At 53.5% G+C, this 14,947-nt stretch overlaps 1 protein-coding gene and 1 long non-coding RNA gene across 11 annotated transcripts in view; one reads left to right on the top strand and one right to left on the bottom strand.

Moving 5' to 3' along the window:
• LOC125963408 (uncharacterized) overlaps positions 1-14,947 on the top strand; it is a 500,580-nt gene that overhangs the window by 402,974 nt on the left and 82,659 nt on the right. The gene's annotated exons all lie outside the window — the stretch shown is intronic.
• The window catches only part of TEP1 (telomerase associated protein 1), a 50,111-nt gene that overhangs the window by 8,219 nt on the left and 26,945 nt on the right, over positions 1-14,947 (bottom strand). For 5 of the 10 annotated variants that reach the window (XR_007475320.1, XR_007475317.1, XR_007475323.1 and 2 more), the window contains 33 exons: positions 14,599-14,793; positions 14,298-14,473; positions 14,055-14,211; positions 13,766-13,945; positions 13,206-13,298; positions 12,804-12,936; positions 12,514-12,664; positions 12,129-12,262; positions 11,855-11,943; positions 11,453-11,567; positions 10,770-11,010; positions 10,451-10,574; positions 9,499-9,623; positions 9,278-9,377; positions 8,913-9,068; positions 8,554-8,766; positions 8,185-8,338; positions 7,864-8,076; positions 7,152-7,312; positions 6,811-6,924; positions 5,734-5,841; positions 4,994-5,126; positions 4,834-4,910; positions 4,595-4,727; positions 4,323-4,459; positions 4,039-4,163; positions 2,800-2,943; positions 2,556-2,652; positions 1,689-1,794; positions 1,377-1,582; positions 1,143-1,247; positions 675-893; positions 252-481 (listed from right to left, as the gene is read on the bottom strand). Coding sequence is in view for 3 of the 10 variants with exons in the window: in XM_049705469.1 (XP_049561426.1) it covers positions 771-893; positions 1,143-1,247; positions 1,377-1,582; positions 1,689-1,794; positions 2,556-2,652; positions 2,800-2,943; positions 4,039-4,163; positions 4,323-4,459; positions 4,595-4,727; positions 4,834-4,910; positions 4,994-5,126; positions 5,734-5,841; positions 6,811-6,924; positions 7,152-7,312; positions 7,864-8,076; positions 8,185-8,338; positions 8,554-8,766; positions 8,913-9,068; positions 9,278-9,377; positions 9,499-9,623; positions 10,451-10,574; positions 10,770-11,010; positions 11,453-11,567; positions 11,855-11,943; positions 12,129-12,262; positions 12,514-12,664; positions 12,804-12,936; positions 13,206-13,298; positions 13,766-13,945; positions 14,055-14,211; positions 14,298-14,473; positions 14,599-14,793 (4,518 nt within the window). In the remaining 7 variants the exon portion in view is untranslated. Of the gene's footprint in view, positions 1-251; positions 482-660; positions 894-1,142; positions 1,248-1,376; positions 1,583-1,688; positions 1,795-2,555; positions 2,653-2,799; positions 2,944-4,038; positions 4,164-4,322; positions 4,460-4,594; positions 4,728-4,833; positions 4,911-4,993; positions 5,127-5,733; positions 5,842-6,810; positions 6,925-7,151; positions 7,313-7,863; positions 8,077-8,184; positions 8,339-8,553; positions 8,767-8,912; positions 9,069-9,277; positions 9,378-9,498; positions 9,624-10,450; positions 10,575-10,769; positions 11,011-11,452; positions 11,568-11,854; positions 11,944-12,128; positions 12,263-12,513; positions 12,665-12,803; positions 12,937-13,205; positions 13,299-13,765; positions 13,946-14,054; positions 14,212-14,297; positions 14,474-14,598; positions 14,794-14,947 lie in introns of those variants that run through there. The other 5 variants (XM_049705469.1, XM_049705470.1, XM_049705471.1 and 2 more) reach the window with 5 other exon arrangements.

The following is a 14,947-nucleotide window of genomic DNA, read 5'->3' on the forward strand; positions in this document are numbered from 1 at the left end:
AGGGTCACAGTTTACTTAAGAGGGTCACAGTCCACAGCAAGTCCATGTGTAGGCATTGTTCCACCTTTCAACTCATTTTATCTTTATGAACTTCAATTTGAGAGAGACCCCCTTTTGTGATCTCCTCCAAGAATGCAAATTACTATACTGACTAATGCTTCCAAGTCAAGTGGCTGCCGCTTGCCCTGTCAGAGGCTGTGAAAGCCAGAAGACATGTTCTGCTCTCAGAGCCCTGGCTTCTCACCTCTCACCTGGGCAGTTGGCTCTGAGTAGATGGGGCTGCTTCTGTGACAGGAACCTAGCGTTGTCCTGGTTCTATCCCAGTTCTTTCCAAATACCCTGAACCAGGGCCCAAGTGACTCATTCTTCCTTCTCTTCCTCTTCCTTGAACAAGTGAGAGGTCTTCAGATTTCTGTTCAAACTAAGTGCTGGTCAACATCACTTTCATTCCTCCTCCTGGTAGGAGTCATACCTTACGGTCCTGGGGCCAGAAAATGACACAAGAATTCTAAAGCATAATTTCAAAGAATACTAAAGATCTGGTTCACTTTCTTGCAGTTCTGGTAAGGATTAATGTTAAATCAGAAAAGAAACATAAGAACATTCATATTCTTCCCTTTTGGTCCAAATCCACATTAAGAACACAGGCAGGACTGCATGTGAGATTTTCCCACCTTTTATTTATATAATTGTATCAAGAACGTAGCCACTGGTGTCTTCAGGCTTTGCATCTCTGGCACAAGCGGTCTCTCTGCCCTGAGCAGTGATCTTCATTCCCAGGACAGAAAGTATACATTGCCCTGTGTGTCTCCCACTGCGAGCTGCAGGGCAGAGTTAGGACCCAGCCAAGGTTCCAGGCAGCTCACTGCCCCTTCACATCGGAACAGGCCCAGCTACGATGGGAACAAAAACGGGAGATGTGGGCTACAAGCCTAGGGCCTCCTTACTTATTTGTCTCACACCAATGACTTTTGTTTAGAAACAGGTTAGTTGCACATTACTGCAAGAAGGACAGAAGAACAGTCTTGATCTTTTGCCCTTTCTTACCCCAAGTTTGCTCTATGACATCCCTTTAGCCCTCCTTACACACACACACACACACACACACACACACACACACACACACACACACACACACTTACGAGCTGCATACTGGGTCTCTCCCACAGTTTAACATCTCTGTCCTTTGAAGCTGTCACCAGCAACTCAGGCAGCACGTGGAGGGCTGTGACAGAGCCCGTGTGAATCTTAGGGAGGGAGGGGAAGAGGTGTGGTGAGTTCTCAGTGGACCCTCCTCAGACAAGGAAGCAGAGAAGTCTGCTGGGTCAGACCTAGAGCCTCCTCCCCAACGTCTGTGACCTTTCCCTCAAACTCACCTTTCTACGTTGCCGTGTCTTTAGCTGTGGGACTGCTGGACAGGTATACGTGTCAGCACATACACACGCGTCTGTCTCTGGAGTTCGGGTTTCAGGCATTTCTACTTTTTCCTGCCAGATATTATCTGTGGTCCATTCTCCTTCAACGTTGCATCTAGCTAGGTTCCACAGCGTCCCATCAGAGCTGGCACACAAAAATGAGGACTCTGCCATTTCAAGGGCAGAGTTTGAGCCAGGTCTTAGACTTTGAAGGATGCACCATCCTCCCCTAGGCCGCCTCTGGATTACTTGGGCCCTCCCATCACCACTCACCAGATTCAGGTTTGGCCTGAGTTACCGATATGAGGGTCTTATTAGGATTCTCTAAGCTCAGATCAAATTCTGGGCACTCTGCAAACTCTCCTAATTCCTTTTGGCTCTGTGAAAGGATAGATCATTTTGATTAGCCTACTTGTATCACATACTGCTGCCCAGACAAAGCAACTCTTTTCTGCTCTGGGCTGGTCAAGATTTTTCAAAATCATATCCTAGATACAGGAAAGTACTGATACACAAATCTTTTTTTTTTTTTTTTGATACACAAATCTTAAATGGACATCTTGATAAAATTTTACACGTGTATACATCCATGTAATCCCTGCCCAGATCAAGATGTAGAACATTTCCATCACCCTGGAAAGTCGCCTTCACGCCCCTTCCCAGTCAATACCAGAGCATCACCACCCCCAGAGCTAACAATATTCCGACTTCTGTCACTATAAATTAGTTTTGCTTGTTCTTGAACTTCATTTAGGTGAAATCATGTAATATGTAGTTTTTTGTGTCTGGCTTCTTTTGCCCAACATAATGTCTATGATATATATCTGTACTGTTCCAGACACTGCTAATACTCACAGTGGCAAGACAAGACAGATATGAAGAAAGTGCAATGAAAACAACTAGGTTTATGGTTTCCCACGATTCTTTTAAACACTAGAATCCTTTTTAGTATCAATGAAATCTTATAGGGAAACCCAATATAAAATGCTCTTAAGTAGAGCTATAGTTGAAGGAAGAGAAGGGGATTTGGAACCAACTGCTTTTCCCTTCCTTCCTCTTATCCTCCATCATGGCCCCAAGGCTTTAAAACATTGGTCCTGGACAAATGTTTGTTTTAACACACACCCAGACAGAACTTACTGAGAAAGAAAGAACTCTGAGGTTCATTGACTGCAGGACAAACACACCATAGTCCTGGTGGGTGGACAACATTATAGGATCTTCTGAATAGCTTCTCCTGGTTGATAAGAAAGAAAGAGGCTAAGCCCAGGAACACCTCTCCATAAGACCCCAATGTTTGTTTTAGTTAGACCCAAACTCAGGGTAGCCACTAACCCACTTTTCCTCTTCTCTCCAGCCCAAGAGAAAACATTTTGGATCTTACCAGATTACAGAGGGCTCATTGCCTGGCTTCATGTGCAGTAATTGCAAATCTGCTTTGGCCAAGATGAGGGAGTGACCGTCAGGGACCAGACTTACACCTGTCAGGAACCCTAAGTCCTCCTGCAGAACTCGGTTCAGGTGAAGACTATAGTGCAAAAAAGGACACATGGACAGAGAAAGATTCTACTTTGGTCCACCTCTCTCAGCTCCCCATGAATTCCTCAGGAGTAAAGTATAAAACAAAATATATCACCATCCCTACAAATTGTGTTCCTCTTTCTGTTTTTGTTATATTAATTAGTATTCATCATACCATCATCACCTTATCTGCTCAAACCAGGAATCTCTAACATTCCTGTCCTTTCCTTCCCTCCTTACCTCCAATTGATTGATAAGCACTGTGGACTCTACTGGCAACACATGCCTAAATCTTTATCTCTCCTTTTCATCCCCACTGCCCAGGTCATGGCTCACGTTCTGTCTTCCCTGGACTAGAGCATCAGCTGTAAATGTGGTCGCCCTACGTTTAGTATCTATCTACTACTAACCATCCTCCGTGTGGCCACTAGAGTTCTCTTTCTAAAATTCAGATAATTATTCTGCTCAAAATTCTTAGCACTGTGCCCTCTACAGCCTGGCCCCAGTTCATTTTTTCAACCCAATTCCCCACCACCACTCGCACCAAGAACCCAAAGACTGAGCTATACTCAGAACACACCACGTACTCTCATGCCTCCATGCCTTTTGTTAATGCTACCTCCTCTTCCTAAAACACCATTCACTTCCCTTACTGATTCAGAAAACTCCTACTCATCCTCTAAGCCCAACCTCAAATAGCAACCCTTTTGTAAACAGTAAATGTCTTAAATTCTGCAGCCCCAGGAATTTTACATATATGTATATAAAATATATATATATATAAATATATATATATATCTTTATTATAGCAGTAATCACTCTGCATATTGTTGGCAGTTTACTTATTTGCACATTCCTGTACTGTGAGCTCCCTTAGTTAAAAATTAATTTCAATCTGGTTCACACTGCCTGGCCCAGAGCTTAGCATAAAGTAGGCACTTGATAATTATTACTTAAATTGACATGATGAGCAGAAAACAATTTCCCAGTGACTTTTTCCTGCTTACTAACATCCTATTGACCTAGTTCAGAAGTAGAAGGGAGTGATTTGAGCAAAATCCCAGATGTAACTGTATTCATTAACCCAGCCGCCTCATTTCACCTGAAATTTCTGGGTGCCGAACCCTTCTGCAGGTCCACTTGCCACTCACTGACTTTTTCATCAGCACTGACAACAATCAAGGTGTGTGCTGAGTACCAGATCAGAGCACTGATGAGGCCTGGAGCCTAGTGAATACAAGTTTATTTCAGTATATCTGAGGAACCAGGATTAACCTTCTTCCCCATCCCAGGCGTCTACGCAACCTCTAACCCCGGCACATACCATCAGATATGTAGCCAGGGCAGAATTCACATAAACAGAGAACTGAAGTTGACCCCATTCACCTGTGCTGTGGCCACAGCCTTTGCTTCCTGCCACAAGGTGAGTTCCCCAGCTTGATTCCCAGACACTGCTATAGAACCGTCTGGGGCCCAGGCCACAGCAGTGACGCCTGCATGACTCCTGGGTATATATGTGTCATCTGGAGAAGAAAGGAAGTGATTCATTAGGAGCTGGACCACTGTTGGGATACAAGAGGAGATAGCAGGCTACCCTTGACCTTCTTGGTCCGACAAACACACCCCCCTTTCACACCTTGAGTCTCTCTACACCTCACCTGCTTCTTCAGGTACCTGCCAGAGCTGTATGGAACCATCCTCTGAGGCAGTCAGCAGGAGGCCTGAGGTTTCTGAAACAGCGGCTGCACTGACTGGGCCACTGTGTCCCAGGAGGCTGTGTGTTTGAAACACCTAGGAGGAAAGGATGGAGATGGCACAGTGGGGAGGTGACATAGCAGGATGCTGTACCATCATACCCTCTCCACTGCCCCCACCCAAGGCCTTTCAGGGAACTCACCAAGAGTGGATTCCACAACCGTGTGGCCCCATCCAATCCCACAGTTACCACCAGAAGCTCTGACCCCAGCTGGCCAGCTGATAAGATACAGAAACTGAGTCAGGAGAAGGGGAGAAGGGAAGAGGCAGCGGGGACGGGAAGGTGGCTGACATGTCATTACCTGCACTGGGCTCCAGGGCAGCTGCACAGTGGCTGATGGGTCCTGGGTGAGCAGGGATGCTGGTCATCTCCACACCCTGATGGTCCCACACTTTCAAGGTCCCATCTCGGCCCACAGATACCACGTGCCCCTCCTGCCCCAGAGCACAGGATAAGAGAAGAGTCACACTGAGCGGGACATGGGAATTACGACTCCTGCCACAGAGGTGTGGGCTCAGCACTAAGGGCCTAGAAGATGTCAAAGAATGAGGACACCCTGGATAGTGGGGCTGGGAGGCTCAGGACTTCCATCATGCCACGAGGTCATGATACTGAGATACTGTGTTTTCATGCTCTCCCTCCCCTCACACCAACCCTCAGCCTCAATACCCTAATCCTGCTCTAATTCAGGCCCAAGCATCTCACTTTTTTTAAATTTTTTTTTTTTTTTGCGGTATGCAGGCCTCTCACTGCTGTGGCCTCTCCCATTGCGGAGCACAGGCTCCGGACGCGCAGGCTCAGCGGCCATGGCTCACAGGCCCAGCTGCTCCGTGGCCTGTGGGATCTTCCCGGACCGGGGCACGAACCCGTGTCCCCTGCACCGGCAGGCGGACTCTCAACCACTGCGCCACCAGGGAAGCCCAAGCATCTCACTCTTTATACTCCTTTTGCCTTTGGGATTAGATACGCAATGCATCCAGTCTCCCAAAGCCCCCTTAACCTTCCCAGGGACCCCCAGTGAGCTCTCCACTGCCTTCTCACCACGGCCAGCACGGCGCTCACGGCACTCTGGTGACCCAGGAACTGACCAAGCTGCTGTCTCGACTCTGGGTCCCACAGCCCTACAGAGCCATCACTGGAGCAGGAGACCTGCAGAGTCAGAGGGCATAGGAGTGGAATAATCAGCATCCCGCCAGCATTTCTCTATACTTATAATGTAGGGTGGAGGGCTGTAAGCCTTGTGATTAACAGCAAGGGCTGTCCTGGGTTCAAATCCTAGTTCCACCATTCATTGCTTGGTGACCTGGGGCCAGTTCATCTCTCTGGGCCTCAGGCTTCTCATCTGTTCAACTAGGATAATGACAGTGTACCTACTGATATGGGGCTGAAGCATCTACGTAAAGGACTTAGCAGGATGCCTGGTACATAGTGAGCATTGAATAAATAGTAGCTATTGTCCTCGTTATTAACATAATGTCAGTCAACAACAACTTTCTCTCACCCCGACAAAGGTGAGAAGTCTGCAAGCCCAGGAGAGATCTGGCTGCCTAGAAGTCAGGGGTAGGACAGACAATGACAAGTCTATTCAACTGCTACTCATTTCTTTTTGAGAACAACAGGGACTGCGTTGGAAAACTAGGCTTTACCAACGCTGAGTGCATAATTTGAGACCCATTTTTCACTTAGGACCAAAGAAATCATAGCACTACCTTTACCTGCAGACACAGGGCATCCTAAGGCCTTGGGGAGACAGTTCTGTGTTCTTGTTAAGAGCACGGGCTTTCTTATAAAGTTTACTGGCTCAGCTTCTTCACTTACATGACCCTGGAAATGGTCTTTAATCTAGCTGAGCTCGATATCCTTGTCTATGAAATAGAGAGAATAGTAGTATCTTCTTCACAGGGTATTGTAAAGACTAAATGAGGCCGTATATGCCAAGGGCTTAGTCCAATGTCTGGCACATACTAAGTGCTCAATAAATGTGAGCTATTATATTGGGTGTTAGAAAATCATATACTGTATTATAAATGGGTATTAGGAACAGGATAAGGTGGGATGCGTTGTCCTCCCCCAGGAACCCTGCTGAGCTTTGTGCCACCCCCCCACCCCTTCACTCACCAGGAGGTTGTCTTTGGTCCAGGCACAGCCAGTGACCCAGTCTCGGTGACAGGCAGAGAAGGAGCAAATCAGAACAGGGGCTTTGGGTGTCCTCACATCCCAGCAGAGCAGACTCTGGACAGGCCCCAAGAGAGGAAGCCATCAGGACCATAGGACACCAGGGCCATCTCAGGCAAAAGGTTTCAAGGAAAGAGGGAATATCAAAGGAGGACGGGTGGACAGATCCCGTACAGGCCATTGAGCAAAGCAAAAAGCTGGAGGAAGCAGTGGGAAGCGAGCTGCTCAAGAATCCAGGACCAGAGGGGCTGGGGGCCCACGGGGAGGAGGGCCCTGCAGCTCACCCGATCCCTGCCCCCGGTGGCCAGGCTGCATCCATCGGTGCTGAAGCTACAGCAGCTTACGGGGCCCTCGTGTCCCCGGAGCTCAGTGCCACAGGGAAAGTCTTCTGTCTTTTGTGGCAGTGCCAGCAACTGCCTTGGCCACAGACGCACTGTGAAGTCCTCTGCATTAGAAATGGGGAGAGAGGAAGATTTTCTGAAAGAGGAAGTGACACAGGTCTGGGAGGCCAAAGACAAAGGCAATCATGGGGGCTGAAGGTGATGTCTGAGGGCACAGCTCCAAGGGAGGGACGCCGTGAGTCCCACCCAGGCCCTGGACGAGGTTCATTCACCATGTGAGGCACAGGGCAGGAATGCCAGGCACTCCCAGCTCTGGCTCTGCGGCCGTCTCCTTCTAACTCCCGACTGCACCTCCACACCCTCCTCTCCTAAAGTGCACAGTGTCACTTTGAACAAGCCTCTTACCTAGACAGGACTAAGGCCATTTTCACCTTAACGTCTCTCTTCTCCTAAGGGAGACCCATCCCTTTTACACAGCAAAATCTCCCACTAGGCAGAAACTCAAAGGGTGACACTTTGCAAGTTGTAAAAAAAAAAGTTATATAGGTGTGTGTATTTTTATGCACACATATACACACAAATCGAAGAAAGGTGTCAGCACATTTGAAAGGAACAGTGATTCACGACCCTGCCCATGCCCTCTGCCCAGCCGTACCTGAGGCAGCAGCCACGAGTTCCTGGGACGTGGCCAGTGCCAGCACAGGCTTCCGGTGTCTGGACAAGAGCCAGAGGGACTGAAGGGAGCCTCCCTGGAGCATCCAGCCCTGCAGGGCCCCATCTTCAGCACCACTCACCAACACCTTAGGGCTGAGCCAGGCCAGTGCAGACACTGCCACATCTAGCGCTTGACACTGAGCCCCCTGGGAACCTAGAGGATGAGGGACGACAACAGAGTAAGACGCTCAGAAAGAGGGCCAGAGTTGGGGGAGAGGGCCCTTTCCAGGCTCAGACACTCCAACCCTTCTCCCTCCGGTACCTGAAGAGATTGTGTAGATCCGAATGCCATCTGCTCGGTACCCAACAGCCACCTGATCGCCATCTGGGCTGAGGGCCACAGAGAGGGCAGAAGAGAGAGAGGGGCAACCTAGGCACCCACGGGGACGACCCAGAGACCCGGACCACACCTGAACCTGAGGGCCAAGAAAGGGGCTTAAAGATAACCCCCCCCCATTAAAGTCCTCCTTCCAGAGACTCGTCCCCGAGAGCTACTGTGCACACACCGCACCCCCCCCCCCATAGCACAAGCTCCTCCAGACTCCTCGGCAAAGGCGCCACCCTCCCCCAAATAGTCCCACACCTTTGCAACCCCTCCTCATAGCCCACCGCCAGCCCTCTGTAACCTGACCTTGCCATCCTCTCCAGCCGTCAGTAACTGGCACCCAGCACGCAGGAAAAGGGCGGCAGTAACAAAGCCGTGGTGCGCAGGGAAGGCAGCCAGCCGTGTTCCCTCCTGCCAGACCCAGAGCTCCACCATCCCGTCCAGCCGGCCCACAGCTACAGCCCGCCCAGACGCACTGAAGGCCAAGGCGCGGACAGAGGCTCCTGGGGCCCCCAGTTCCTGCATGGAGAGGTAGAAACTGGAATGTCAGGGCCCTGCTCTCAGCCCAAACTAAGAGTGACCCAGGATGCTGGTGTCCGCCATTTCCCGCTCTCCACTCCCACCCTCCCGTGCTTCCTTCCCCAGGGCCACCGGGCTCCTCTCACCTTGGTGACTTGGAGCCCATCCACCTGGAAGAAGCTGAAACTGCCAGCCCAGCTGCCAATGGCTATCACCTGCCCCTCTGGGTGGAAAGCGATGCAGTTGAGAGGCTTGGGACAGGCGTGCTGGGAGGCCAGCTGCCCGCGGACCGTGTCCCACAGCTGGACGAGAGAGAAGGGGAGGAGGACTCAGGGTGCTGGACACAGATGCCTGAGCCGCTCAGTCCCAGAGCTCCAGGGGCCACCTTGTCCAGTCCCCTGCCCTCAGCAGGCCAAGCAGCCGGAGCCTCTGCCGCACTGAGGAGAACGATCTCACAGGGCTGACCCCGAGTTCAGGGCCGCTTGCACCACCACAGCCCCCTGGTCCTTACCTTCAAGCCTCCCCCCAGGCACACGGTGGCCAGAAGCCGGCCGTCTGGGCTCAGGCAGCAGCCGGTGATCCGGTGCTGGTGAGCCTTGATCTGGAGCACCCTACCCCAGAGAGACAAGGTCAGGGGGCCCCCCTGGCCACAGACTCCCTCCTCGTCCCCCTCCCCCTGGGCTTCCAACAAACAGGGATGGCCCTCACGCTGAGACGTGAGGGGCCCCTTACCGACAGCCTTGCTGCAGGTCCCAGAGCTCCAGGAGCCCGTCAAAGCCAGTAAGAAAGAGGGCGTTGTCGGAGAGGAACGAACAAGAGGAGACCCCATCACAGCCACTCACCACAGACCTCTCCTCCTGTGACAGTGAGCGGGGAAGCGCACTCAGGACACGCCCCTGACCAGTCCACGTCCAGCCACTCCAAGCCCCAACCAGGAAGGAGGCAATGGCTAGAAGGGCTGGAGCCCTGAGCTCTCTACACGCCCTGCTACGTCTCAAACTCTGGCCCTCTGGTCCCACAGCAGGAGCCCCTGTGAAAAGTGCAAAGCTTTGGGCCCTACTCCAGACCTAGGCCAAGCTCGAACAGCTTCAAGTGGGACCTCCTGATCCAAGTGAGGTCACATCGTCCCCCTCACTTCGAACCCCGTATGTAACCCCGAGTCACAGAAGGTTTGGTGCTTCTGAGGCGGGAATGACGTCACACACACGCCTATGGGGGGCGGGGGGCACTGACATGGGTGGAAGAGGAGACGGCGGCTGTGGCTGCAGAGCCCGCCTCTCCCGCCTACTGTACTACCGCCCTCTCTCACACGCACTCTGCTGCCATTATTCTCAGCAACTTACAGGGAACATGCCCCCAGCGTCTTTGCCCGGGTTCCTCACTCAACCCGGAACGCCTCCCCGTCTCCATCCTACGTCCTCCAGTAACTGCACAACTCACTTAGCTCTTACCTATGCCACATGGCTATGTTTTGGTTCCTTTTTTACCTTGTAAGCCTTGTTTTTCAACAAAACTGACTACCTGGTGGGCAAAGACAATGTCCTAAGCCCTGTGTTCCTTGCAGTGCTTAGTATAGTGCTGAATCAAACAGGGTGATAACTGGTGGGTTTGGCTTGCCTCAGGCTTCGGGGCAGAACGTGAGGCTCTTCTGAAGGTAAATCCCACCCCGCCTTGCGTGTCGTACCTGCCAGGTTCTCAGGTCCAACAGGTAAACCGTCCCACTGGCAGTGCCCACAGCTGCTCTTTGCCCATTGGGGGAGAAGGCCGCAGCTGTGGGGGGTGAGGAAACTGCCAGGGACAGGCTGGAGCTAGAGGAAGAACAGCAAGAAAGGGAGGAGATGAGGAATGAGGGGAAGGAAGAGGATGGGAATTCGTTTCTGCATTTCTGGGCCTGAACCCCCCTCTCCACGGTGACTGCGGTCTGTTCTTTACTCTCCAGTTTCAGAGAGGGCTGCAGCTTGCTCTCTGGCGGGTTTGCCAGCATCTGGGGTCAAGGGTTTTACCTTTGCTGGCCCCTCAGGGTCTGGGGTTTATTAAGCCAACGTAGCATGTGCTGGAGGTACCATCGCTGGGAGAGCTGGGGGGCCTGGCGGCAAAGGGGCGAGTACAGAGGCTGGTTGGCTGCCTGCTGGTGCAGGAGCAGTGGGTACTGGCTGAGGACTGAAGCCTGCTGCCTCAGGAAGGTGTGAAATACAGCAACATCAGCCTCAGGAAGCTTCTGTTCCTTGTCAGGGACTGAGGAAGCTACAGAAGAGATGTGGGGTGTCACTGGGGAGCCAGCCTGGACACCCATTAACCCCAGCACCAAGTCAATCATATGATGTGTCTAAAATGCTAAGTCTCAAAGTGTGGCCCTCTGGTCCCACATCAGGAACATCTGTTAAGTACGAAGCTTTGGGTCCCACTCCAGACCTAGGAAACCAGAATCTGGGGGCGCAGGGATCAGCAGTTTCAACAAGTTTCCCAAGTAATTGTATGCCCACTAAATAAAGTGTGAGAGCCTCTGGTGTAAGAGACCTAAGCAAAAGGTCTCCCAAGAATCACATGCTAACCCTCTTGGCCTTTTCACCTTGGAACAGAAATTCAACTGTTCTTTCCATTACACCTCCCTCCGAGCAGGCCGCCCCCCACGAACACACCCAGGAGCCACTGCTTGGAGAAGACTCCACCCAGTAACTCATCTCACCATAGAGGGCATGGGCCTCCAGGAGCTGAGACATCAGACCCAGTTCCAGGTGTGCAGCCACCACGTGGAGACTGGTAAGGAACTTTGCAAGAAAGCCACGGTTCCCGCTCTGGAGCTGGGAAAGTCAGACTGGATTCATTAGGGATGTGATGAGGCTGGTGAGGAGGGACCGTCTAGTCTTGGACCCTGTCTGTGCAGCTAAGACCTAGACTTAGGAGCTGGGACAAAGGACCTGAAGGACGAGGGCAGGAAAACTGACAGGAGAAAGGTACACGGAGTTTGGGAAGGGGGTGGGGGTGATAGCCGCAGTGGAGATGACGGTGGTGGTCATGGGGGAGAGGGGTCTCAGAAGAGCCAAAGAAGTTCCTTGGGAGAGGGTGCCTGTAGGATCTGGGGACTAACCAGGTGATAAGGCAGGTCTCCCAGAGCTTCAGGAGGGCAACTTCGGAAGGCACCTGAGGCATCAGGGTCACACGTCTTCCAGAGCTGAGCTGCAGGTGTGGGTCACAGGAACAGACACTGAGACGGGCTCGGCCCTGAAGCATCTCCAAAGATCACATCCCTCAGGCTACAGCAAGAGCCATCCACCCCCTGGGGTAGCAGGTGAGGGGGCCAGCCGATGTGGAGTACCAGGTCCCACAGTCAGCGTCCCGGGGGTTCACTGGGCTGCAGTCACCTGCGATGAGGATGTGTGCCGTCTTCTCCAGCTCTGGCCTCTTCCCATAGCGACATTTAGCGGCTGTTCTCAGGGGCCCATCACGGAGGCAAAGCCGGGCACCAGGGCGCTCCAGGGGTCCCTCCCCTAGCAAACTGATCCCGTGTGAGGGAGAGAAGGCAGGACAAGAGGGAGGAGGCCTGTACGTGAGCATCTGGCACAGCTGTGGGTTCCCATTCCCACCTCAAACAGTGGTAACTTGAGTGACAGCCATTCAGGGTCTGGGAGACAAGTGTCAGGGGCTATACGGAGGGAAGGGTAGGATGAAGGGAGGATCACATGGGGCCCTGGCTCAAAGACAGGGAGGTACAGAAGTCAGTGGGAGCTCAGCTGGGGGCACCTATACCTGCGCAGACTCTGGACGAGGTAGGCAAACGAACCCATGGGGTAGGGGTCCCCGCTGTTACCAGCAGCCACTGCTTCTTCCCAGGTCTTGGTCCCCCCGGGAAGTATCCGCCAGGCACTCAACACTCCATGCAACTGGTCCACGGTCAGACCTAAAAACCCAAGCTCTCTGAGGCCCTAAACCACGCAATGTACCCATCCCCATGATACCTAGTCCCTCCCTGCACCACCTGCTGAGGCCCCAACTGAACTGAAGGTCATGCAACCCCCGAGCCCACTCCAAGTACTGACCACTGCGGGTGACCTCAAGGGTGGCCAAGGCTTGGGGAAAGACATCAGGGCCATGCTCTTGTTCCAAGGTGCCCAGGATGTGCTGCAGCAGCAGAGGGACGGTAGCGGGCAGGGTCCGGAGTCTCTCAGACACCTGGGAGGGGACAGGGAGGGGCCTCAGTCAGTGAGGGGAGGGGGAGAAGCAGCTTTGGTTGTGGGTAGGGGAGGGGACATCAGAAAAAAAAATGCGAAGGGATGACAAGGAAAGAGCGACGCTGGTGGGAGAGAAGCAGGGCTTGGGGGTGTGGATGCGGAATGGGTGATCACAAGATGGCAAAGGATGAGGGTGGGAGAAAGGTGGAGACTGGGAAGTGGGATCAGGACTTCGAAGATGAAGAGTGAGCGTTCACGTCCTCCACTGACCTGCTCGAAGAGCGTGAAGAGCCTCAGGTGATCAGTGACCAAGCGCAGGTAGAACGGCAGGGCTGACCCCCGCTTCACCAGCAGCAGCTGCATCTGAAGACTCAGAGGACTCAGCACAGGACGAGCGAGCCTGGCCACAGCCAGCCCTCCACCCCCTGCCCTCCGTCCTGGCACCAAGCCCAGTGCGGGGCAGCTTCTCCTCTCAGAGGCCCCACCGGGGAAGAGACCCATGGCATCACCTCAGGACACAGCCATCCCTGCCCCGCACTGCTCTAGCCAGCCAGCCCCGCTTTCAGAAACCCCCCCGCGGTTCAGCCTACCCCATTCGACAGCCACAGCTTTCTCCTCCCCTCGCCCGGACAGGCCCTGGAGAGGCCATCCACCAGGAGAAAAGGAATGGGTGACATTATAAGGAATCGCAGTTATCTTATTGACAACTTCCCTCGGCTGAGAAAATGAAGGAGCTGGTCTGTGTGGGGCAGCTGCTAGCTTCAGCACCCAGGGTTCTCCCAGCTCCCAGATTCACCCCACACACCCACCCGCCCTGGCCTACACCCAACCTGGTTGTTGAAAGGTGACTCTTCCAGCCGCTTCCCGTACAGAGCCAGCTCCTCTCGCACCAGTCGGGCCCGGGCAGATGGCTCCAGAGGCCCCAGGGCCACCACATGGGCACCTTGGCTCTGCTCGAGTGTCTCCCCCAGGCCGGAATCACTGGACACACTCAGCACCAGGTGCACCCACTGTGGGATTTGGGCAACAGGGTGAAAACGTTGAAGGAAGAGGAGGAGAACGCTGTTGGAGAGGTCCCTCTCCCTGCTGCATCCCACCCCACCTCCTTCTCACACTTACCCGGGGAAGGGTCTTAGGGATCCAGTCCGAGATCAGCCGTCCACGCTTGTCCACCAACCTGTCAGCCCCATCGATGATCAGCACCAGAGGCTGGCCGGTTTTCAGGGACTGAGCAGACTTGGGGAGCAGCCTCTGCTGCAGCTCCCACACCAGGCCCCTGTGTATGCAGGAGGGAGACCAAGGTCGGCAGGGGTGGTGTCACGTGCTATCAACAAGGCTGGGCTGAGTGGGGGAGAAACACACCGGTATGTGCTGGGGAGGGCACTTGGCTCTTGCAGTTGGCTACGCAGATAGGCACAGAGGCGTCTGAGCAAGGTGAGGACGAGACCCTGGTCAGGGCGGGCCCCTGAAAAGTGGAAGAAGACTAAGGGGGCCACCGTGGCCCCATCAGGAGCTTGCAGGGCTGACACAAGGGATGCCTGCATGGGAAGAGACCAGAAAACATGGTCACATTTCACATGCACAAGCTTCCTGTTTCCCACCTCCTTAGCCCTCCTGAGCTCACGCAGCCCTCCCTCCTGTCCAGGCCTCTGAGACTCTGTACCAGGAAGGTGGTCTTGCCCTGTCCCGACTGCCCGGTCACCAGGCTCAGCCTCCCCCGGTGGCGCCTCAGCTTCTGCACTGTGTCCTGAAGAAGGCGCGGTCGGGCAGGGCTCGGTGGGTTCTTCAGCTGCTGAAAGGCGGCCTGGACCAAATCATCATCCTGGATGGGCACTGGCTGTTCCGGCTGGGCCGCAGGCTGAGAACACATGGGGCAGTGACTACCTATGTTTCCATGCTCCTCAGGACCCCAGGCCTAAAACTCACTGTGCCCCCCACCAAGTTACCTCCCACCCAGGACTACCCGGCCCAGCCTAGCCCCTCTCCACTCCCCTGGCCACCAGAGCTCCTGC

Source organism: Orcinus orca, chromosome 2, assembly GCF_937001465.1.
Source record: "Orcinus orca chromosome 2, mOrcOrc1.1, whole genome shotgun sequence".
Taxonomy (NCBI): domain Eukaryota; kingdom Metazoa; phylum Chordata; class Mammalia; order Artiodactyla; family Delphinidae; genus Orcinus; species Orcinus orca.